Source organism: Spodoptera frugiperda, chromosome 24 (genome assembly GCF_023101765.2).
Source record: "Spodoptera frugiperda isolate SF20-4 chromosome 24, AGI-APGP_CSIRO_Sfru_2.0, whole genome shotgun sequence".
NCBI lineage: Eukaryota > Metazoa > Arthropoda > Insecta > Lepidoptera > Noctuidae > Spodoptera > Spodoptera frugiperda.
Window position 1 is genome coordinate 5,276,869 of NC_064235.1, and position 26,445 is coordinate 5,303,313.

General features: G+C 39.0%; 2 protein-coding genes and 1 long non-coding RNA gene across 4 annotated transcripts; 2 read left to right on the top strand and 1 right to left on the bottom strand.

Annotated features, from left to right (window-relative positions):
- Nucleotides 1–770: 770 nt before the first annotated feature.
- Nucleotides 771–3,922, top strand: LOC118278595 (uncharacterized). The gene is made up of 3 exons (XM_035597880.2): nucleotides 771–872; nucleotides 1,939–2,025; nucleotides 2,612–3,922. Exons 1-3 carry the CDS (start codon nucleotides 785–787, stop codon nucleotides 3,874–3,876), a joined length of 1,440 nt encoding a protein of 479 aa, XP_035453773.2. The 5' UTR covers nucleotides 771–784; the 3' UTR covers nucleotides 3,877–3,922.
- Nucleotides 886–25,276, bottom strand: LOC118278596 (uncharacterized). Its single transcript, XM_035597881.2, has 5 exons — nucleotides 25,199–25,276; nucleotides 23,020–23,058; nucleotides 6,249–6,361; nucleotides 4,997–5,129; nucleotides 886–1,472 (listed from the first exon to the last, which is right to left on the bottom strand). Exons 2-5 carry the CDS (start codon nucleotides 23,037–23,039, stop codon nucleotides 1,343–1,345), a joined length of 396 nt encoding a protein of 131 aa, XP_035453774.2. The 5' UTR covers nucleotides 23,040–23,058; nucleotides 25,199–25,276; the 3' UTR covers nucleotides 886–1,342.
- On the top strand, nucleotides 13,584–21,185 carry LOC118278597 (uncharacterized). Of its 2 annotated transcripts, none has more exons than XR_007706892.1 (2): nucleotides 13,584–16,819; nucleotides 18,573–21,185. It is a non-coding gene; the product is annotated as an uncharacterized LOC118278597 (long non-coding RNA). The 2 variants fall into 2 exon arrangements; XR_007706893.1 differs by having other exon boundaries at nucleotides 13,584–16,802.
- Nucleotides 25,277–26,445: the final 1,169 nt, after the last annotated feature.

Below are 26,445 nucleotides of genomic sequence, written 5' to 3' on the forward strand. Positions count from 1 at the left end.
CCAAGTGCGAGTCGGACTCGCCCATGAAGGGTTCCGTAGCAGCAAGTAGATGACATAATATAAAAGTTATATAATTATAATTTGGTTTTACATAGTGTTTGTATGAACGACAAAGTTATATTTGCGTTTTTTGAAATGTATTATTTCTCAAAAACTAATAATGACATGTCGTTCAAACTAATTTTTGTTGAAAATTTCCATTGAACCCTAAAACATATATTTTTTTAGTTTTCTTCTTCTCTTATTTTAAAAGTTAGAGGACACTCATTTTTCCAATTTGGAAGCGTATATCTTTCAAACGGTTGATTTTGACGAAGAATGGTTTTAGGAACCTTAATGTCTTTTTTGAAGGCCTATCTAGAGTCGCCCATCACAGATAGATAAGCTGAATTTTTTTTTTAACAATTCCATTTATTAAATTATAGGGCCTTATAATTTTATTTTTTTATTCGAATAGCGATTACCAGAATACATCAACCAACAAAGTTTCAACCATATAGACCCAACAGTTTCGGAAATAAATGGCTGTGACATACGGACGGACAGACAGACATAACGAATTTATAAGGGTTCCGTTCTTTGCCATTTAGCTACGGAACCCTAAAAAGGTAAGTACTATCATATAGGTATGTATTTAATACTTATTGTATATTATATCATACTAAAAGCAACTTTATTATGAGTGAAATAGACTATAAATCACTTTGTATTCAAAATCAAAACACTGAGGTCCTTTTGTCCTATCAATCAGCAAGTAGGGAGAGGGTAGCCGATCGTTTTGCGCATGCGTCAAACCCCAGTTGCGTCCAGCCGTCTGTCCTGTCGATCCTTTGCGAAGATTAATATTAACAACAAAATGCCGTTCAGACAAGGTAAATAAAACAATTTAATGTTTTTATTTATTTTTATTACTTAACATAACATAATTGAAGTGTTTTTTAAAACATTTGTGTATTTCATGATTGATTTCTACTGCACTCGTATTTGTAATTTTTATTATGTTGGTATTTCTACCAACCTTCTTGTTTTGTATGGAGCTTGCTTTTTGAATTTCTACTTTGTTTCTAATGAATTAAAGTTGTGTTTTGCTCTCACGTTGGTTTATAAACGTTCTATTTTTTTTATTTTTTTTGTTACGATCACAGATTCATGATATAATTATTATTTATGTTAATTTTGAATTGTTGTCTAGTCTGAAGTAGCCTTAGTACGAGTTTCCTTTACGTTTAAAGTAATCGAAAGCGAAATTTAAACTAAGGGTTTTAAAAAAATTAACTATAAGTACAAATTAGAGATCATTTTTTACAAAAAACCATTTTATTAATGTACTTTTTTATATTTTTTAATCATCATCATCATCATCACTATCATTATCCAAATTGTTGTTGCTGCTGTCGGTGTCCGAATCCGTAGAATTCGATATTGTTATCGGTAGAATATACTGAATGGGGCAGCATACATGATGGCAAATCCTGGAAAAGAATAATATTATAATCAATACCTAATACTCTATTTTTTGTGTATGTATGTAGTTGTGTATGTATGTAATTGTATATTCTATGTAAGTAACAGTCATTATTAGTACACCTAGAACCCTATCACTATCACTCAATAGCTCAATCCACCTAAAGTTTGCCTGGTATACAATCAAGGTTATTTTATTAATTTTTCATTATCATTATTTATATTATATCATAATTAATAATGCATTTTTATATTTTAAAGTCTCACATTTAAAATTATAGTGCTTAAAAGCTAGGAAGCCAAGTTTAAAACATTTTCACACTGAAGTTTGAACATTTGACATTGACAATCATTTGACATTTCTATGTTTACATCATAGACATGGTGAAAAAAAAAACATTATGAATTGATTTGAAACTTTACGCTCGTCGTATTTTTTTATTTAAAGTTAAATTTTCTTTATTTTTATTTTAGTTTTAGTTATGGAGGACGAGCTATCAAATGATGTGGACGCTGTGGAATATATCGACAGCAACGATGAAGACGAACAAGCTGGTGAAAGTACGTATTTTACTTTATTATAAAGCATTTCTTTCTGTAAATAACATTAAAAACACTAAATATGGTTACTTCAGAATCAAAAACGTCTAAGATTATTTATTTCAAATAGACCAGGAAGGCATTTTTGAACGTTAAAGCAAATATAATAATATTGCAATGTCTGTCTGTCTGTCGGTTCCCCAGTTGCTCTATTTACTCGTTCCAAAGTCAAAAATTCCTATGGAGAAGAACGAGCAAGAAACTCCATAGGTTACTTTTTTCAATCAGATTCACAATACAATTCTTTTTTTTATCTTTTATTTAAGGGGCTTTTATCCTAAGAACATGCCAGCCCCGATGATTCATAAGTAAGCAATACAACCACACCTTATATACTAGGGCATAAGTAGCAGGATATCACTGACGCGTGAACACCTTAAATAAGTTGATGGCAGCAGATGACACAGGATTTGCTCAATACAATTCTTGGTAACATTGTTTCGTTGGTTCAATTATGTGAAAACAATGTAACACTAATATTTATTCAGACACACACAAACTCTCACACTTTGTATCATAATTTAATTTTGTTCTTTATCAATTCCAGCTCGACCAATCATGTTGCTGCTGCGCCGTCTCATCCGCAACAAACAAAACACAGTAATGACAAACGCACAGATATTAGACATCCTACACAGCGAGTTTGACATCTGCATAAAATCCAGCCACGAACTAGAAATCAACATCTACATTAAAATAATCAAACGATACCTCAAAGATTGGCCGCAGTGGGAGGAACTCGAACGTATTTCTACAAAGTTAAGCAACTGCAAAGATTTCGAAGCCATAACGAAAGTTTTAAACCATAAGTATAAGAATTTAAAGGAGTATCTAGGCGTTATGCTCGAAGTAGCTAAGCCTTTAGCTAAGAAAGCTGTGGAGGACATGGAAGCAAGTACGCAGGAGTCAAACGAAGTTGTAGTATCCGATGACAGTGATGATAACCCACAAATTAAAATGGAGTTACAATGTTCAAGAGAACAATTGAACCATCTATTCCTAAGACATCCGGATTTAGATGTTCATAAAACCATTTTTAACCTCGTTCCTACCCCCAGACGCATTAGATTAGGAGCGCTAAATTTTACAGACATCATAAAAGGATGGTCTGTCAAATTTGCCATAAATCTACCATTCTTAGTCCTGTACCGAGAAACCGTATTCAAATTGAAACATGCTTTAGTGAATAAAGCGAGGAAAGGTGAGAGGAAGTATAAAGATAACAGACTTACGGACGCTGTACAAGAAATGACAACGAAGAAAACTGTGTCTGTAACGAAACAACAAGTGATACAAACTTTAGATGATATTGCAACAGCTTGCAGTGTAAACACGGAGGCGTTTGTGATTTTACCCTCTATATTTGAGTTATTGAAAATGGAGGTTGACAAATTAGTTGATACATTTAATGTCCCATCTAGTTATCGGTGCTTTGGGAGTAGATATAAGTATGTCAGATATTTGTACACGGATGAGGGGGAGAATACAGGAGTGTATGATCTACAGCTAGAAGAGATGATGAGTCCTATTTATGTGTACAATATACACATTGCACGGGGAGATTACCAGCCGATCTTATTGCCTCCGTTAGCGGAGTGGTTTAAAATGGAGTGTGGGGTCTGTAACTATAAGTCCGTTGGCAGTACGGTGATAGAAATGAAAGAAAGGTTTGTTGGCCATGTCAAAGACCATATTGGCGATGAACCTGATTGGCAATGTACCAATTGTTTACAAACATACAGTTTGAAATATTTAACGATGAATCGGTGGTTCCATAATTGTCATGTGCCAAGTTCTAACTTGGATTTTTAAGGGATGTACATAATTATATGAGGATTAAACTCTTTTATTTTGTTAATTTTGATGTTTTATTTTTAAACTGCGGTTTCATAAGGTTGTCCTTTCATTTTAGAAATATCTGGACTATATTTTTGTAATAACTATCGTGAGATATACTAAATTAACTAAAAATCACGGTTTACTCACGTAAATTCTTTTATCGTTTATTGTTAAGCCTTTTATCCCCGAAGGCATAGGCAGAGGTGCACATAACGGCACGTAATGCCACTGTACAATGTACAACCACTTTTCACCTTTTGTGTTATCCCTCTATTACATGGGACTCACTATAAAAATTTTGAGAAGTGGGTATACATTGTATAGTGACATTACGTGCCATAATGTGCACCTCTGTCTACTTAAGTCCCAAGTTAATTCTCATACCTTCTCCGTGTGAGAAGAGGCCATTGGTCAGCAGTGGCCACTTATAGGCTGTTGATGTAGGTACAGGTATTTTTTTTTTTTTGAGGGGGGAAAATCATCCAATGTCTTCTCTCGCCTTAAGTGAAGCGAGAGGGAGTGTCAGACTCTTACTGACTAAAAACCACCCCGTTCCTACTCCTGCTTTTCGAACCGGAGCCCCGGTAAACCCGCTAGGTAGTCCGCAGCTCCGGATCAGGCAAAGTAAATAAATAAAAAGTAAATAATCTTAAAGATTATTTTTTATTTGTATAGAAGCATTATTTCAAAATTGAAAGTGTACATAATGTGGGCACTATGTTTGAAACAACCCGCTTTTTTATTTTATATTCTTTACAAATTGGTTTTATTGTCCCATAGTTTTGACGTCGTATTGTCGTTACATTGTTCCTACATACATATATATACAATAAGTAAAGGATCAAATAATGTATCAGAGAGATTGTAAAAAAAATACTTCTTTGTAAAGAGTAATGATGGAGTTTCTTGCTCGTTCTTCTCCATTCGAAGCAACACTTTGGAACGAGCGACTAGCTTCACTGACAGACAGACTGACGGACAATTCAATTTGACGTTTCAAAAGTGCCTTATTTAGGATTAATTGAAATAAATGCTTTGACTTTGACTTTGCATCAGCCCTACTGGGCCCCATGTGTGATGTACAGGTACTTACATTCGGAAACCGGGTGGTCCGTACAGCGTGAGGTCAATGACATCGGTGCTGAAGTTGCAGGAGTTTCGCGCTACGCAGCAACCCGCCATCCTTCTACCGTTTACACACGATGCCGCCCTAGTAATGTTGTGTACTGAAAAATAAACATAATCAATATACAACGTGTAACAAAATACCCATATACATCAAGAAGCCCTGATGAATACAGGGGCCTTAGTCTGCTATTACAATTGTGTCAGAATGGTCGATCACTGAGCAGTGCAAGAGGGACGGAGCTATACAACCTACATAGTTCCGTCCCTCTTGCACTGATCAATGATCGACCATTGTGACACAATTGTAAGTAATAGCAGACTAAGGGCCCAGGTTGAATAGAATCTCTACACAAAGTTTCAGCTAAAAATACGTTTAAAAAAAATTAGTACCAAATACTTGGTATCGCATAGTTCTTGATTTCAAATCATACAAACGTGTCACAGCACTGCAGGGATCACTCGCTAATATTACGAAACATTTCTTCTGTCAATCTGATCGCCTAGTACCTACCTGTCTACCTAATTTTGATTCGCTTGGCGGCGGTATTGAAAAAATTCATAACTTGATACCATGAAAAAATGAGTTTAAAAAACCCTTCCCGTATCGTTTGTTACGTTATCTAGAAACCGAGCACTTGATATGTATACCTACAATTTCTAAGTGTGGGAGAGCCATGCTTCGGCACGAATGGGCCGGCTCGACCGGAGTGATACCACGGCCGAGCAGAAAACTGTAGTGGAACAACGCTTGCGTTGTTTCGTTGTGTGAGTGTGGTTACCGGAGGCCCGGATTTAAAAAAAACTTTCACCGTTGGCAAGCTACACTATTTCCTAGGGTAATATCCTATGCTTCATGTTCAAAAAAAGGGATAAGGAAAGATAGGGATGCTTACTAAATCTTGAATAATCGAACCCAAGGTGTAATCACTACATAGTATAAAACAAAGTCGCTTTTTCTGTCCCTATGTCCCTTTGTATTGTATGCTTAAATCTTTAAAACTACGCAACGGATTTTGATGAGGTTTTTTTAATAGATAGAGTGATTCAAGAGGAACGTTTATATGTATCATCATCATCATCATCATCAGCCGAGAGACGTCCACTGCTGAACAAAGGCCTCCCCCTTTGTTTATATGTATAATACATGCAAAATATATCACCATTGCACCCATGCGAAGCGGGGGCGGGTCGCTAGTATAAAGTAATTATTTTCTTACCAACTTCCCCATCTACAGTTTTTGGGTTATCCTCCAGAGGGCACTCGACGTCTGATCGTTCTGGTATAGTCGCGCTGGACACCACAACTACGGTGATAGACAGGATAAGCAAACTGCGAACAAAAAAAAACAAAATATATTAGACTAGCTACTTCCGCGCGGTTTCACCCGCTCTGCTCGGCTCCTTTTGGTCATAGCGTGATGTTTTATAGCCTATAGCCTTCCTCGATAAATGCGCTATCCAACACAAAAATAATTATTCAATTCGGACCAGTAGTTCCGGAGATTAGCGCGTTCAAACAAACAAACAATCAAACAAACAAGCTCTTCAGCTTTATAATATTATTAGTATATTAGTATTAGTATTAGTATAGATGAAAGGGCAAAAATAAGCTTTCAGTTACAATTATTTATATGCAAATTTATAGTTACGCCTTTCATCCCCGATGGGGTAGGCAGAGATGTACATTACGGCACGTAATGCCGCTATACAATGTGCACCCACTTTTCACCATTTCTGTTATAAGTCCCATGTAATAGGGGGTGTGCCTATTGCCATATACTGCACACAATTCCAGATTCCGTGCTAATACTACTAAGAAATTTTTAAATAACCGAAAAGAAAACCAGTAATACTTTGTCCGACCTGCAAATCAAAACCCTTGTCGGCAGTCGCAATTGCGTGCACTCGACCAACGAGGCAGTCATTATAATTATTCCATGAGCCTTATAGTACCTACGCGCGCAACTAGTTTCCCGCTCTTTCCTCAAAGAGCCATCAGACCACCACAGATGGGGCCCAGTAGGGCAGATGCCTGATCCGGAGCTGCGGACTACCAAACGGGCTTACCGGGACTTCAGCTCGAAAAGCAGGAGTAGAAACGGGGTGGTTTTTAGTCAGTAAGAGTCTGACACTCCCTCTCGCCTCGCCCAAGGCTGGAGAAGTCATTGAATGATTTTCCCCCTCAAAAAAGGCAGTTTAAGTATGGGCGCTCATCCAGTGCCGGCGTTAGGGGGGGGGGGTGATAGGGTGATGGCCCTGGGCGAAAAATTCTGGGGGGCCGATGCCGCCTCTGATGGGATCCGCAAAAAACTAACACTTGATATTGCTTCCCTCAAGTGGGCGCCACAATATTTTCGCCCGGGGTATCAGAGGCCCTTACGCCGGCACTGCTCATCAACTGTCTACTATGGTGGTATTAGTGGGTGGGCAGCGGTGGCTATTGACGTCCCAACACACCTGTGCGAGAGGGACGGAGCTATGTAGGTTGTATAGCTCCGTCCCTCTTGCACTGTTCAGTGATCGACCATTCTGACACAATTGTAATAGCAGACTAAGGCCCCTGATTGGATCGTGGTTACTAGAAGACCCGAGGTGTGACGATATGAAACCACTCTTGACTCATCCGCGACCGATTTTCCCAATCCCCGATTCCCCAACAACCCTTAAAGGTCGACAATGCTCTTGTGTGTGTTTCAAGTGTCCATGGGTGGCGGCGATTGCTGAGTTCCATAAAAACAAAAGGATCAGTGAGATATTTCGCCCTCGCTATTTCTTTATCCTATTTCTTTATGTTTTCGTAAATTTCTGTCTGTACGGAAGGGGAAAAGTAAATATAAACAATAAAATAGAAAGCAAATTAAAAAATATATTAAAAAATCTAATACATTATTTCACTTAACATTACATACTTATGAATTAACATTATACATTGTACACTGTTAGAACAAGAGAAACAGAGTCGGATTAACCATAAAATGGGTCCATAGGCAATACAATTTTCGGGCCCCTTTTCTTTACCTTTTTTTTTTACTTTATTTATTATTTACACAAAAGAATAATACAATAAAAATAACAAATAGTACCCAAAAAACCACTAAGGTTAAGGCCGCGTTTCAACTGACGCGGAGCGGGGCGGAGTGGAGCTTAGCGGTGTACGAATTGACCAATCACTGCTCGAAATCTCCGCTCCGCTCCAATGGAAAAGATTTCAAGCATAGTGATTGGTCAATTCGTGCACCGCTAAGCTCCTCTCAGCGAAAACACGGCCTTAGAACCGGGCTATGGAATCTGTCTTAAGGTCTCAGCACACATATGGGATCGGAAAGGGATCGTAACCGTAACGCCTTTCGCCTCGCTGTCAACCAGGCGTCAACCTACCGTATGCACGTAACGAAAGCGTATCAGCAGCGCCTGTACGTCAACTCGGCTACGGCTAGGCGACACCGACTAGACTAACACGATAGTTAGTCGGTACGGAGAGACGTAAGCGCGGGGACGGAGAAACGTAAGCGCGGGGACGATGAGCCGTAAGCGCGGGAATTCAAGTTCGGAGCCTGTTCCGAGGCGAGGCGATTACGTTATTATTCCGATTAGTGTGCGTTGCAGTAGGGAGTTTAATACAAACCATTCTGAACGGCTCGAGGCGATACGGTGACGATCCCTTTCCGATCCCATATGTGTGCTGAGACCCTTAAATGTTATAATACGGAGGTAGGTACAATAATCACGGTAACAAGGAACAATCATGCTTACTACTCAGGTAATAAGGGTGATTTTTTGTGGACCCCCCCCTCCCCTAATGAGTCTCACGTGATTAATGCACGTCCCTTTAGTAAAAGTTTTTCATAAAAAACTATAATACAGTAATACTAATAGTCTAGTCTATTTCTCTTCAGAGTTTAAACACACTTAGGCCTCGGCCTCGAATTTTGCGGGCAGCGGGGCGGCGGCGGCGGCGGCGCGGCAGCGGCAGGATCTTTTGCGTATAATCAAATGGACCGGTTTTCGAAAACAGCGGCGCGGGAGCGGCGCGGGAGCGGGCAACGAGCGGTGCACTCCAGTCAAGCGGTGACCGCCCGCGTTGCGCGTCTGCATTGTAGTATAGTGTTGTGTACCTACATTTTTTTTTGTGACGTATCAAAATGTCCTCGGACGTGCAAGAGCAAATGATTTCGGCAATCTTTGAGAGGACACCCATACGGAACAGCAAAGATGTGAACCATAAAAATAGAAGAAAAATTAACCAATTATGGGAAGAAATAAAAAACGAACTGAATATTGAAGACTAAAGCAAAAACTGAAATCACTCTTGATAGTTTCAAGAATATAGTCAAAAGTTTCTACACTCATTCTAGTGTAGTCGTAGAATTTGTCGGGATTTTGTCTCTGTTCTTCATAATTTCGATAAAACTCGCCATTTATTTTCCTTGCCCTATAGTAGGTCTTCTTCTTTTGCCCACAGTAAATCGAGCGTTAGGAATAAATTTGAATCAAAAAGATTTCGTTCGCTAATAAAAACAAATATCTCGACAACACAACCACGAACACAACACTACACCGCTGTAGTGCCGCGCGATCTGCCCGCTAGTTTCGAGAACGGGTCCGCCGCCGCCGCCCCGCTCCCGCTCCCGCGCCGCCGCCGCCCCGCTGCCCGCAAAATTCGAGGCCGAGGCCTTAAGGGCCTATGCACAGCACGTTTTTTAAACGCGACACGCGTTTTGGAGACGCGTCGTCGGCGCGTTTTTCTCCTGCAGAGCAGTTTGTTGTGTGTATCGCGTATCGCTACACACGCGCGTTTGCATCGCGTCTGTTTCGCTACACAAGCGCGTCAGGGGTCTACTCTAATTCAACGAAAAACGTAGTTTTGTCCGAAAGTTTGCAAATTGTATGCTACAATTCTATTTATTGCGTACTTTCGTGAACAAAAATGAACGAATAAAATGAAGATAAATAAATAGGTTTTGACATGAAATTAAAAATAAAACGTTATTTCAAGTAATTCTATTAGTAAATCAATAAAATCTACGACCGGAATAGGCCAGGTGTGCAAAGGTCTACAGGCTGCGTCTAACTTGCGTGCGTATCGCGTCTGTATCGCTACGGCGCATTTAAAAAACGTGGTGTGCATAGGCCCTAAAGCGCAGTCTTTTTTCAATTCACACGGCGCGACAATCGCCGCATCGTGTGTATTATTTATAATATACTTATTTATTTTACGAATACGTTACACAGCCAAAAGAAGAAATTAAAAACTAATACAATAAATCTCAACAAAAGAAATACAATTAAATAACAAAAACAAAATAAATTATAAATTGAACATAAACACAACACATCTTTGCAAAATAAATAATATTAAATTAAATTAAACTTTTTAAAATAAATTAAGTAAATAATAAATAAAATACTCTTGTTTAGAAGATTTAACTTGAGTATATAAGCGTCTTTAATATCACTGGGCATTGGTGCCTTCCGTAACACGAAGCGCGGCGTGGCCTCTAAAAGTTTTTAAGGAACAGCAAGTAAAGTTCCCTAAATAAAAGAGATCCTCCGACCAGACAAGGTGATCATGCCTGGCGGGCTTTCTGCCCAACTGTTGCTCATTGGTATTTTCTATCCATATTTATTCGCATGTAAACTTCACATGTACAATCCATTTAGTATTTTAGTTTTAAGTAAAATTGCCGTGGTGCTTGGCGACTGGGCTTCTCCCAGTTGTGCAGTCTCTTTTGTGCCTTAAGGCTTAAGTCATTCTGTCTCCTGCATTAAATTCACCGAGGGAAGTGGAAACTATCGTTTTCTTTTTCTTCTCCTCTAATAACATTTTCTGATTTGTTTCGTTGCGGGATCCAAGACAGTCATTCATTTCCCTGGGACGCGCCGGACTTCAGCGTTCCGGTGTTTTTTCCTGGCTTACAGGAGTTGCAGCAGTATGGGAGGTAGTGGCAAATTGTCCCAAAAAAAAAAATAAATTACAATCCAGTATTATGACGTCATCCGTTGATTTCCTCGTCGATAGTCTATGTGCGACTTCTGTCTTCTGTCACTTGCTTGGCGACCGTCCGAAGACTTCACTCTCTATGCCGAGGTTTTTTTATGTTAAATGGGCGGACGTTTGGCCGCTATCTCGCCTGATGGGAAGTGATGATGCGGCCTACGGTGGAGCACGCCTGCCCATAAGCAACCTATTCACTCGGGCCTTGAAGACACCCAGGTTATACCCATCAGGAAACACAGACTCCGGCAAGGAGTTCCACTCCCTAGCAGTTCGCACAAGGAAGTTAAGAAGGTTACTGGCGATTGACGCGGTCCGTACGATGGGGGTCCTTCTGTCAATGACACGCAGCTTGATGGCTGCTGCGCAAGGAGGCGGTTCTTGCACGACCCCAATAGTTGCTGAAGTCTACCGTTCGGAGCTGCGGACAACGTAGTAGGTTACCGGGGCTCAAATTCAAAGTCAAAGCATTTATTTCAATTAATCCTAAATTACCTAGGCACTTTTGAAACGTCAAATTGAATAGGGATGATGACTGGGTCAAAAATAAATGATTACAACTTTTCAATACAATAAATTAATATTCAAAAATAATCACACTCTCATTCATTTTGATGAACTACTTAATTTTCGATTTTTTCTAGCTAAATTTAATAGAAATAAGTCTGCTATTTGACGTCAAAAACTTATGACGTCACAATAGAGTATTTCATACAAAGTTCATAGAAAATATCGTTTTTGACGTTTCGAAAAAAGTATTGAATTTTACTAGTAAGAAACATGCCTATTGTCTGTCAGTGAAGCTAGGCGCTTGTTCCAAAGCTCCAGATCAAAGAAAGGGGTGGTTTTTAGTCAGTAAGAGTCTGACGCCCGAATACTGAAATGCTACTCAATTTTAAGTTGTACTTAAATATCGTGCTATTTCTGTCATTTTATAAAGAATTGATAGAGATAGAACTAGTTTTGAGAGCGTCTTGAAATTGAGTAGCGTTTGAGTATTCGGACATGACACTCCCTCTCGCCTCACCCAAGACGAGAGAAGTCATTGAATGATTTACCCAACTCAAAAAATAAAAGTCTTCTTACCTTCTCCGTCTAGGGACGTGGTCGTGCGATCCATGCCAATGCCTGTCCTGGGGCCTTAGTCTGCTATTACAATTGTGTCAGAATGGTCGATCACTGAGCAGTGCGAGAGGGACGGAGCTATGTAGGTTGTATAGCTCCGTCCCTTGCCCCTGGTGGTCGGTACTCGCTGCTTGCGACTGCGAAGGATTGGAGTAGTCGGACTCATTGAGGGGCCCGATGTGGTGTCTTGCTCAGGGTTTTGCACCGATAGTGGCCGCGCTCAAGACGGTACGGGCGCCGGCGAGCAGCGGCGCGTGGTCAAGTCTGGTGGAGCCTCTACCAACCCATCCTAGAGGGTGGGAGGCTCATGTGGCATCTCCCAATAGTTGATATGAGATTTTCTATCCATGTTTGTCATTCCCATGTCGCCTTGGGCTTCTCCCAGTTGTCCCAGTCTCTTTTGTGCCTTAATAAGTCATTCTGTCTCCTGCATTAAATTCACCGAGGAAAGTGGAAACTATCGTTTTCTTTTTCTTCTCCTCTAATAACATCTTCTGATTTGTTTCGTTGCGGGATCCAAGGCAGTCATTCATTTCTCTGAGACGCGCCGGACTTCAATGTTTCGGTGTTTTCATGGTTGTATCTACTGTAGATCCTGGTGCACAGGAGTTGCAGCGGTATGGGAGGTTGTGGCGGGCTTGTCCCAAAAAAATAATCCATGTTTGTCATTGTGTCGCCTCAGCAACGTCGGTAATGTTCACTGAGCATATCACTCGTACCGATAGATTTGAAACAGTCGTTTCTCTGTTGCGTGTGCAACAAATAGGAGCCGGCGGTTGCGTAAGTGTTTGGTTCGATTCTCGGGGCGACGCAAAAACGGTGTTACATACCGCGCTCACTGTGTCACACTCCAGACCCGCAAAATTGTAGGCTGACGCAGATTGTAGACTCGGCTTCCAGGCAGGTGGTAATGCCCAGCCACCGTCACTGTTGAAGTTGGGACGACTTATTTCGATGGCCTCACGTACTTTCCCCAGTATTTCTCCCTCGCTAGTACGGAGACCTTGTCGAAACGGAGGAAGTGAGTCGTGCCCGTGCCACAAGCATGCTCGGCTACTGCCGATGTATGGGTGTCCATGTTCTTCACACTGCGTATGTGTTCTTAACTGTCACTTATATTGGGTGATACTGGCCGGCCGTGGGTTTTGTGAAGGAGTTCTGGGCACAATGAGGGCGAAGCCAGTGGTGCGACGAGTGTTTCCCTTGATAAAGATGATGGTGACAGCCACTGGTGTGCAATAGCCACGCACCTTATAGCTGCATCAAGCAGTGCCGACGTAAGGGTCACTGATACCCCGAGGGAAAATATTGTGGCGCCCACTTGAGGGAAGCAATATCAAGTGTTCGATTTATTTTTGCGGATCCCATAGGCGGCGGCATCGGCGCGCCCCAGACTTTGTCGCCCTGGGCCATCGGCCCATCACGTCCCCCTCCTAACTCAACTCATAACGCACTGGCATCAAGTTTCCAGCAGATTTTCCATCCAGGCAGTTGATAGTTTGGTCTCTGGGCCACACAGGAGGTTTCGGTCTGTGAGTTGGGTAGCTGCACCATGTAGAATGACTTGGCAATGGATTGCTGAAGGCCAAGTGGTGCCAAGGGGACATTACTCAGCTTTGCACTCAAACATCGGTTCTCCTATTCTAACATGTGCCAAATCTATTATTGCTACCTAAAGATCCTATTTTACCTAATCATTTTTTTTTCTCTATTTCCTCCTATTTTTGATGAATGATAAATGATATTTATTTTTGCAATTTGGTTATAAGATACATAATACTTTTACACTTTAATCTTTGAAATAACTAGACGAGGCATTTTCTATCGGACTACTCTGAGAAGAAATGCCGAAAAAAGTCCAGACAATCAAATATAGGATAATGTGAGAAAACTGTGCAAGTTGATTCTGTAGTGGTCTTTAGAGGAAAGAACCACAACAGTATGAGCGGACCTGTTCAGATGGCAGTACGCATATGTCAGTTTACAATCAGCTCAGCTACGGCTGTTGCTGAATGATCCGACGAACAATACCAACCAAAAGAACATTTGGGTAGGCCACACAAATGCTCACACTGTCAGAATATAATTAACTAAAAGTGAAATGACTAAACAAACTCTCGCACGGTCCTCAAACTAACAATTTTGAAAATAATATGTAAAGATAGTAAAATGTCGAATGATATTAATGTCTAGTATATCAAATTGTATAAAAATGTAACTAGCTTGACTATCATCAAAGTAGTATTTTATTTTACAAAAAGTTTTACAGTTTTTCTTTAATAACATTTATTAAATTGGCTCAAACTTTAAATATGGCTGGGAATTTTATTGTAAAAGCGTATGCATTGACATCTGAACGAACCACTTATTTATAGGAACAACATATTTGTTTTTACTTTTAATCTTCATATTATGTATCAGCGACAAAACTAGGTATTATGAGGCCCGATAAGTCGTTTTTTCGCGTTCATATCTTGTTAAATTACGTACAATGGTGATAAATCGTAGTGCACAAGCATTGATAACTGCCACTCAAGAATATAAGCCTCACCAATGTTTGATATCACAATCGCGTTGTGCTAGTACAACGTCGCTGCCGTGTCGGTGTTTTCCAAGTTCGTAGTGAATTTTGTGCGATTCTAGTATTGCGCCATATATTGCGCCATAATTTCATCATCTTTTCGTTATGTAAGTAAGTATTTTTTCAAAAACTTTGAAATTTGTTAAAAGTGTATAGTTAATTAGTGTTGCGGTTTAAAATATAATGGGTTTTATAACAAAATTATTGTGTTTTTGAAGTGTTAAGGCAGTGTAAACGGTCTACCTAGGTACCATATGGTAGGCAAGACATGATGGTTTTTCAAACATTTTTAGTGATATTCCTATCGTTATTTTGAAAGAAATTTGTTTATTAGTGTTTTGTAGTTACATTTGAACGCATTTATATAATTTTCATGCGAAATACTAAAATATTTTAAACACGTGGTCTGACCGTGATAGACTCATTGACGGTACATTCGTTTCTCATCTATAGTTTTGTCAGTTCAACTTGAAACTTAACATATTATATACTTAAATTTTCGTTAGCTATTTCTCTATACATTGTTGAAAGCCGCATGGATATCGGTTTAGCAGTTTTCGAGTTATGACGGTAAAAGTGACGTGAAAGAACGATGCAGAAAATGTAGGTAACGTTTTGAGAAGAATTCTTTAGCAAACGCCATGATTACGGATGAACTGAAACTCATAGACATAAAGTACATAGGTTAGTTAGTTCAGATATATTGTAAATACAAAGTTTAGTATAGGCCTTCAGTGTATCCTACATTGTAGGTACAGGCGTTGTTAATGAAAGGGGTTGCCTATATACTTTTTGTCATGAGTAAACATGGTAAATATCCCGTCTTAAGTTCTAATGTTTATGTCTGATATTTCATAACCTATAAACCTAGTAATTTTAAACAAATTCTTAAGTACCTATCGCCTGAATTCATGTGGAATTTTCTTGAATACTGTCATCTACCTGTGGTGTGATTTGAGGTACCGGCTTTATAACATTTGGACTCAACAATATATTAAAATCGTCAATACAATAAGAAGGACCTTCAGAAACTGTTGTTTGAGCACGTGGTTGCTCAATTTCCTTGATTTCTTCTTCCATTTTCACTTATTTAAACACAGACACACTTTATTAATTTATTTTTTTAATCGATCGACCTGTCTCCTCAAGGAATTGATCGCAAGTGCCTTTATCTTGACCTTGGCGATACGCGGTAGCATTCTGTTGTTTTATGTTAAGTTCATAGAAAGCAAAGTTGGACGACGTTTGACGTTTCGAAAAACTATTCAATTTGACTTTTGATTGACTTTTGATTTTGATTTTGGCGAAAAATGGTTTTATAATTAATTTTATAATTAAATTTAATTAATTTAAAATGGTTTTTTTTTTTATAGGAACCATAACGTCTTTTTTAATGTCCTATCCATAGACAACCACTACGCATAAGTTAGCTGAAAAAAAAAAATTTGATGTGATGCAGTGACCGTGCGTTCTCCGCCCTCTATCTCGAAAACGGTTCACCGTATAAAAAAAAAGTTTAAACAAAAGTTGTAGAGAATTTTGCATTCTACAATATTGATATTAAATGCAAATATCAAAAACCAATAGGAAATGAGATATTTCCAAAAAACCGCAAAAAACCGATTTTTCGGACCTTTGACCTTAAAATTTAAGAGTTGCTTACACCCTACCATATGTAGGTTTTGAGACAAGTTTTAGGGGGTCAATATACAAGTATATTATACAAACTTACAGCTGGGTATCTCGCATTCCGAGATTATTACCTAATTTAAGCTTATTTGACTGGACTAAGAGTACTTAGTCCGATAGGAAATGCCGGCCTCATCTAGTTATTTAAGAGATTGACGTGTAAAAGGGTTACATTGTAACCTATTTGCAAAAATAAATAATATCATTTATCATTTAGACTTAGTAAGTACTTTTTATTCAGTGTTAACGGAACTTACTTATCTATGTATAAGGTCTTATGTCCGAATTATCAAATTCCGAAATATGTAATATCATTAACTATCTTTTTTTTTTAATCTAGGTCATTAAACGAGCAGACTTGATGATAAGCAATCACCACAGGTGCGTATGACGTGATGGTAAGCAACCAATGGTAGGCAATAAATTATACAATATACATATTATCAATTATGTTTCATCAATAATAACACTGCTATACAAAAAAAATCGGACGACGAGCAAGGGTAGCTCGCCGCCCGACCAGAACCAGACCCGTGCGTGCGGCGCGTCGCGTTCTGCGCGCGCCTCAAAGAGCCATCAGACCACCACAGATGGGGCCCAGTAGGGCTGATGCCTAATCCGGAGCTGCGGACAACCTAGCGGGTTTACCGGGGCTCCGGCTCGACGGGCAGGAGTAGGAACGGGGTGGTTTTTAGTCAGTAAGAGTCTGACACTCCCTCTCGCCTCGCCCAAGGCGGGAGAAGTCATTGGATGATTTTCCATTATGTTTCAAAAAAAAAAAAAAAAAATACAAAAAAATCAAAAATTCTGCGGCAGGGATTTTGTTAATACTCATATTAGACGTTCACGCTGCATGCTTATTTATTTTTGATTCACTCTGGTTATTGAGATAAACGGAACTAAGAAATAATTGAAAATTTCAAACATTATGGTTCATTGATTTGTTTTCACTTACGTTTGTTATCTTTTCACGGATTTATTTGCAACAACTTAACTTTATAGCTATCAGACCCTGAAGTTATCAGTTATAAATTGGTTGTTTTGTGTTAAAGTGAATTTTTCGTTTCAAAAACATGGGTTTTCCACGTAAACCTTGTTTAAACGATCCTAACAGTTTTTGCTTTATTTGTGGCAAGTTTAGTTTACAAAAGCAAAAAAAAAAATTTTTTTTTTTTTTTACTTAAAAATAAGTTTTTCATCATCTTCATTTATTTATTCTAGTTAAAGGTACCCCAAACTATTATTTTTTGTGTATTTTTGTAAAGATAAACAATAAAAATAGATTTTAAATACATCTTTTGGCCCATTTATTGAAGCATTTTATGGAAAATGTTAGAAGCATTTATCTCAAAAACAGGAGTCAATTTGAACATTCTGGTATTTTTCCCGTTATCAGCACACTCGTCTTATATGTATAAAATCGACTTCAAGTATGCCTTCCGCAAAATGACTGTATAGCAGTGTAATTGATAACGGTATTTCGAATATTTCGTTCTTTTTGTCATCAAACAACTACTTTGATAAACTAAATAGATAAGAGAGTAATTACTTTATATTATATATTTAATAGTTAGGAATTTAAGGGTTGTTGGGGAATCGGAGATTCAGAAGATTGGGAAGGTAATTGGGCCTCCAGTAACCCCACTCTCACAACGCAAGCGTTGTTTCACGTCGGTTTTCTGTGAGGTCGTATCACTCCGGTCGAGCCGGCCCATTCGAGCCAAAGCAAGGCTCTCCGACCCTTAAAAAATTGCATATGCATTCTGCGACACATGACGTAGCGATTGTCGTGTTGCTACTGAATATGATCCTCGTCAAACAGTTACGTGAGTAAGCATAATAATTAATCAAGGTCAATTATTTCAATTATTGACTTTTATCCCCGAAGGGGTAGGCAGAGGTGCACATTATGGCACATAATGCCACTGTAGGTACACCCACATTTCACAATTTATGTTGTAAGTCCCATGTAATATGTGGTGAGTCTATTGCCATATACCGGGTACATATCCAGACTCCGTGCTACTACTGAGAAATTTTCGAAAAAACCGAAAAAAGCCCAGTAATACTTTGCAGCAACAGTATTCTACTAAATAGTTAAATATAACATTAGAGGAGGAGAAAAGTAATTGGTAATGTTAATGTTTTCAGATATCTACGCGTGACGTCACAGGAGATGTGTCCATGAGCCGAGATGGAAACCAGGGGCCTTAGTCTGCTATTACAATTGTGACAGAATGGTCGATCACTGAGCAGTGCGAGAGGGACGGAGCTATACAACCTACATAGCTCCGTCCCTCTCGCACTGCTCAGTGATCGACCATTCTGACACAATTGTAATAGCAGAATAAGGCCCCAGTACCTCTACCATGAGTTTGAAGCAATAGTATTTGTCGATAATCCAGGGTCCGTTATGGTGCTCCCACACAGCAGTTACATAACGTTATACAACATTGTGTAACATTTATAACAGCATGTAACATACTCTACAACCATTGTTATAAATTGTTTAAACACAAATGTTATTGTTACACATTGTTGTATAACGTTATATAACCGCTGTGTGGGAGCACCATTAGGGCTGATGCCTGATCCGGAGCTGCGGACTACCTAGCCGGTTTACCGGGGCTCCGGCTCGAAAAGCAGGAGTAGGAACGGGGTGGTTTTTAGTCAGTAAGAGTCTGATACTCCCTCTCGTCTGATTGATTGATTTTTCAGTAGATGGAAAGAAAATGCCGTAGATGAAAACGGGCTAAGGATTATCGCACATACCGATCGATCGACGAAAATGTTAGAAATCCTATCCTATCCTCCATAGCCTCCATTTGACTGCACGGTTGGTAGCGGGTTCGATTCCCGCACGTAGCAACTCCGTGTCATGTGCATGTGAAATGTATGTTTGTAAACGCACCCACGACACAGGAGAAAATCCAAGAGTGGGGCAACGTTTTTATAGGAAAAATAGCGTCGAATTTTCACAATAAACTCAAAATAGCAATTTCAATTTTGAAAACGTTGTACAGCAACGCCATTTATCAACGAATGCACGGTTAGTGCGGTGGCTGGGCAATTGGCTGCCGCGCTACGGTAACGGGTTCGATTCCCGCACGGAGCAACTCTTTGTGTGATCAACAAATTGTTGTTTCAAGTCTGGGTGTCATGTGTATGTGAACTTGTATGTTTGTAAACGCACCCACTACACAGGAGAAAATCCTAGTGTGGGGCAAAGTTAAAAAAAAAATCTTATTCAGACAATGTAACTATTTTCGTACAAAACAAAGTCGCTTTCTCTGTCCCTACGTCCCTTTGTATGCTTAAATCTTTAAACCTACGCAACGGATTTTGATGCGGTTTTTTTAATAGATAGAGTGATTCAAGAGGAAGGTTTATATGTATAATACAGGCATAATATATCACCATTGCACCCATGCAAAGCTGGGGCGGGTCGCTAGTATATTATAAATCCCACCCAAAACATAAATGTGAAAGGCTGCCAAGTTCGATAATATTGGAATGCTTCACCTATAAAAGAAGTGAGATCTAAATAAGTACCAAGTTCCATACACAGACCTCAGTTAAAAATGATATAACAAGTTGGCAAGTTTTCACACGCTTTGTTATAAACCTACTAAACGCAATGAGTCAAGTATATAATTTTCTATTAAAACTTGCCAAGTTATATCATTTTTAACTGAGGTCTGTGTATGGAACTTGGTACTTATTTAGATCTCACTTCTTTTATAGGTGAAGCATTCCAATATTATCGAACTTGGCAGCCTTTCACATTTATGTTTTGGGTGGGATTTCATTTATTTTTGAAGGTTTATTTTATTTTTTTCTTATTTTACTTTACTTTGACTAAATACAAACCTTCGTAACGAATTTGAGGTCGGTACGACCATTGGAAGATATAGATAATTTTTTTGTTTTAGTTCCTTAGGGGTATGAATTTACACCTTCATTATTTTTAAAACCGACTCACACTTGGCCATTTTCAGATTTTTTCCTTTACCTTGACCTAAAGACCTACCTCCATGCCAAATTTCAAGTCAATACGACCATTGGAAGTGGTCTAGGTTTTTGATGAGTGAGTGAGTGAGTGAGTCAGTCAGTCAGTCAGTGAGTGTATAGTAAAAATAGCGATTTTCTGACGTCAATATCTCAAGACCTACAATAGGTACATTAATGAAATTTTGTATTTTAGATAAGTAAGTAGATCTCGACAGATACTAGAAATTTCATATGCGTAGATAAAATAGATTTTGAGTTATAGGTGGGTCGAACTTGGCCCGAAATGGTTCGTGTAATATAACCCACGGCGGGTGTGTCGGTTTTTTTGCTCGAACTTGGCGGACACACTGCCGTGTGTCTAGATACGAATGCTTGTGAGTATGTGTGTTTATGTGTATATTTGTTACTCAATAACGTCAAACTGGCTGAAGAGATCGAGATGAAATTTGGAATAAGAGTAGATTACATACATACATAACCTCACGCCTGTCTCCCATGGGGGTAGGCAGAGACAATGGAACGCCAATTGCCACGGTTCTTACACACTTCTTTCGCTTCATTCATCAACAGTCATCAGTCTTTTCATGCATAATGGTTAGGAATAACACATAGGATACTTTTTGTTCCACAGGACCACGGACGAAGCCGCTGGCAGATACTAGTATATATTACATTATATGTGATTGTAATTATTAGTTATATAATACCTGTTTGTTTACCAAATAAAAATAAAATAAATGAATAAATTCTAAAGTTTCTACGTTTCTTTGTTACCTACTATTTCACGTCAAAACGACTGAAGGGATCTAGGTGAAATTTTGAATAGGGATAGATTATAATCTGGAATTATAAAACATAGGACACACGTAGAAATGACGTATTTGCTCCCAGTGCTAAACTTTGATTTGTTTTATTCTAAGTATTGTTATCTTATATTTCTATTTCTATATATGTACATATAAAAATCAATTGCTGTTCGTTAGTCTCGCTAAAACTCGAGAACCGCTGGACCGATTAGGGAAATTTTGGTCTTGAATTAGTTGTGGAAGTCCAGGGAAGGTTTAAAAGCTGTGATTAAAATGTTTGAGGCGGTACGAAGTTTGCCAGGTCGGCTAGCAGTAAATATAAATTATAGACAATAACTGTAGAGCAACTGAGTTTACAGTTTCTAAGAATGTCTTTGTTAAAAAGGTCAGTTTAAATTATTGAGTATGTATTAGCTTCTTAACAAATATAGTTGAACAATTTTATAGCTTCAATTCCGGTGATGGCACTTGTGAATTAGAAATGGCACCTTGCTAGAATCGAGAGCGTGAGAAGGGCAGCCTCAGCCCCTGCGCCCCTAGTTACAAAATAGTTCGTCAGTTAAGTAATGAAAACATTTTTTGTTTTCATTACTTAACTGACGGACTAAACAGATTTTTAATTTTCATACCCCGTCATCATCCCTATTCTAACTGACAGTAATAGCTGAATAATAATTGTAGAAATCTGATTTGTTATTGTATTTTAATAATTATCAATTTAGCATTATTAGGTAATATTTACTGAGAAAAAACGTCAATTTTAAATTGTAAGTATATAGGTACTATTATAATATAAATACTCATAATTATATAAGGAGCTTTAAAGGTATCTGCCACGGCTTTAATGAGAGGTAGTGTTGTGTTTGAAGATTACAATAGTCAATATAAACTTGAAACACCAGAGGCGTTACAAGTGCGTTGCCTGCTTTTTGGGAGTTAGGAATTTAAGGGTTGTTGTTCGGGTGTCGGGGATTGGGAAGATTGGGAAGGGGGGAAATGGCCCTCCGGTAACCTCACTCACAGAACGAAACACAATGCAAGCGTTGTTCAACGTCGGTTTTCTGCTCGGCCGTGGTATCACTCCGGTCGATCAGGCCCATTCGACCCGAAGCATGGCTCTCATACATTAAATATTCCTTATTGTGAGGAGAAGGTTTGTATAAAAAAATAAATAGAAAAGACTGTTCGTTAGTCTCGCTAAAACTCGAGAACTGCTGGACCGATTTGGCAGATTTCGGTCTTGAATTATTTGTGTAGATACAGGGAAGGTTTAAAAGGTGAAAAAATTTAATGTTGTAGGAAATACAAAGTTTGCCGGGCCAGCTAGTAGGCCTATACGATAATGAAGTGAATAGAATTCGAGGGGTGAATAATGTTGGGAAAATGTTCTACCATCTATTCACCCTTTTCCTGTACCTATCTATTCACCCTTTGAATTCTATTCACCTCGTTTTACGGTAATGAAAATAATAAGCTGAAAACACTATACCAGCCTGATTTTTTTATCACTAGCCAAATTTTTTAATTCCATTCTCAATCTGTATAATATAAAAATAAGTCGGGTTTTCCTTCCTGACGCTATAACTTCAGAACACACGAACCGATTTCCACGGTTTTGCATTCGTTGGAAAGGTCTCAGGCTCCGTTAGGTTTATAGCAAAGAAAATTTCAAAAACTTCATAGATTAAAGAGGTAAGTTGGAAAACAGAGAAAATTATTGGTAGCGAAACGGAGTTCGCCGGGTTTGCTAGTAAATAATATAATATATTGTAGGTACTTACATTACACCCGATGCGTTCATCTTGACTGCCGGAACGAATCTGTCAGATAAACAAACGCGAATAGTCATTAAAAGTGAATTAATTATAAATAAGAAACAAATATGGGGTCAATCTCTATTGATAATAGAACGTAATAAATATCATTTATTAATAATATATTAATGATTTCACTACGTATCTGCGTAGCTAAGCTATTTTGTAGATAATATAATAGATGACTAATTCTCATCTGAATGTCAGTCTTGTAGATTATTTTAAAACATTAGACGCGCGTTTTTTATTTTCTTACGGAAACTTTGGAAGATACCTATATTGATTTAAAATATCGCGTAACGTCACTTCTAGGTACGTGTTAATGACGTATTTGCTCCCACTCCTAAACTTTGATTCGTTTGGTCTAGTTGTCGCAAGTGCGACTGCCGGACAAGGGGTCTCGGGTTCGATTCCCGGGTCGGGCAAAGTATTGCTGGGCTATTTTCGGATTTTCGAAAACTTCTCAGTAGTAGCACGGAGTCTGGAATTGTGCCCGGTTTATGGCAATAAGCTCACCCCCTACTACATGAGACTTATAACACAAATGGTGAAAAATGGGTGTACATTGTATAGCGGCGTTGCGTGCCGTAATGAGCACTTCTGACTACCCCTTCGGGGATAAAAGGAGTGACGTTGCTAAATTATAAAGCATGCAATTTAGATTCTGTAATATTTTGATGCACAATATCTAGGAGGTATTTAATCAATTTCTTTTTGAATGATGTTTTGGTAAGACAGCTGTTTTCTATGACTAAAGGAAGGCTATTGACAAATGACGGATAGATATGTAGGATTGGATAAGGCGTAAGCCACACCGCCAACAGTTGGGGCCCAGTAGGGCTGATGCCTAATCCGGAGCTGCGGACTACCTAGCGGGTTTACCGTTCGTGCAAATTATCTGGTAAAACTATGATGATTTGTACTACTGTTTTGCATTACAGGGCACCATATATTGCTATTACAATTTTATAAGGCGCATTATTTTTTAGAGCTTTAAGCCGTCTGATAAAAGTATTGGTCCATGGAAAGTGTCTGATTTTTTTAATATGATTTCGCTGGTGTCACTCGGCAAGCTTTACAAACATTCAGGCATTAAAAAGTACATACAAGACTACTGTAAGCCGAAGGTTAAATGCTTGTAAAAATAAGATATGTCTGACAGCTCTGGGATCTCGGACCATGACGGATTGATATGTAGGATTGAATAAAGCGTAGGCCATACCGCCAGCTAGCGGGCGGGCGGGTTGTTTGTGCGGGCGAAGCGAATAAGAACGAACCACAACCCGGGGGTGGTTTTAGTCAGTAAGAGTCTGACACTCGAGCCTCTCGCCTCGCCCAAGGCGGGAGAAGTCAATCATTAGACGATTTTCCACACTCAAAAAATAAAAATAGCTCATTAGGTTAGTCGGTAGCTCGCGGTGTAAACCGAAGTATGTAAAGAGGTGAAACGATGTTCTCCCGTCCGCTAGCTCTAGCGGTTATTTTTTTTTTTTTTTTTGAGATGGGAAAAGCAATGACTTCTCCCGCCTTGGGCGAGGCGAGAGGGAGTGTCAGACTCTTACTGACTAAAAACCACCCTGTTCCTACTCCTGCTTTTCGAGCCGGAGCCCCGGTAAACCCGCTAGGTAGTACGCAGCTCTGGATAGCTGGCGGTATAGCCTGCGCTTTAGCATTTACGTCCCTTAAGAATTCTATTGTTAAAATCTTCCTCGAGTCTATTGTATGATTATCATCACGCCTTAATCCCCAGGGGGCAGCCAGAAGTGCACATTCCTACTACATACTACTATATTATCATTGAATTTTTATTTCGAAAGACATAGCGTCTTTGTGACAATTATTGAAAAAAATCGCACGCAAATATTGTCATAACGCAATATTTCATACAAAATTCATAGAAAAATATTGAATTTGAGGAGTCTGGAATTGTCCAGTATAGGCATAGCAATAGGCTCACTCCCTATTACATGGGACTTATAACACAAATGGTGAAAAGTGGGTGTACATTGTATAGCGGCATTACGTGCCGTAATGTGCACCTTTGCCTACCCCTTCTGTGATAAAAGGCGTGACGTTGCTTTTTTTTATTGAAATTGACTAGTAGGAAACTGGCCTATTAAAAATCTGTAAATACCAACTTACCTACCTCTTCTTTTCAAATAGACACTTGTATTGACAAATTAAAGTAAGTAACACTTTTATTAACTTAAGCACTCACTTTTAATAATTTATCACAATTTAAATTTAAATAAATCGTCTTTAAAATAATCAATTCACAAACTACGTTTGTTCGCGAATCCGCGTCCTCTACACAACTGAGGATTTTAACGACTGGCAACAAAAAAGGTGAACATAAAAATACCATACAATATTAATAAAACATGCAACACTTGTTTCGAAATGTCAAATTTACTAATTATTTTTATTGATGATCTAAGTATTATTAGCTTTTAATTTGCGGTTATGCGCGCTTTGCATGGCACTACACTCTATAGAAACTAGCTTATGATAGCTGGTTCGTCTGCGTTCTAGTAGAGTGAAAAGTAACTTATGTGTTACTCCAGACAATTTTTTTTTGTTTTTTTTTTTTAAATTTTGCACCACTCTAGGATTTTCTCCCGTGTCGTGGGTGCGTTTACAAACATACAAGTTCACATACACATGCCACCCAGACCCGAAACAACAATTTGTTGATCACATAAAGAGTTGCTCCGTGCGGGAATTGAACCCGATACACGTTGCGCGGCAGCCAGTTACGTAGCCACCGCGCCAACCGTGCAGCCAGAAACTAATAATCTACCCCTATTCCAAATTTCATCCGAATCTTTTCAGCCGTTTTGACGTGGTTATGTTATAGATATAGGTCGAGTGGTCGCAACGACTGCCGTAAACTTTCGCATCTAACATTATGACTAACATTTTCAGTTTTCTCAGTACCTAGTAGCACGCAGTCTGGAATTGTGTATTTGTGTCTAGTATATGGCAATAGGCTCACCTCCTATTACATGGGACTTATAACACAAATGTTGAAAAGTGGGTGTACATTGTATAGCGGCATTACGTGCCATAATGTGCACCTCTGCCTACGCATTCGGGATTAAAAGGCGTGACGTTGCTACTACTGCTACTGCTACGTTGCTACATAAACTTGCGCATCTAAAATTAGGCCGCTATCTTGCCTGATGGTAAGTGATGATGCGGCCTACGATGGAGCACGTCTGCCCATAAGCAACCTATTCACTCGGGCTTTGAAGACACCCAGGTTATACCCATCAGGAAACACAGACTCCGGCAAGGAGTTCCACTCCCTAGCAGTTCGCACAAGGAAGCTTGAAGCGAAGCGCTTCGTGCGAGTGGGTGGGATATCCACCATGAAGCGGTGACGCCTCGCCG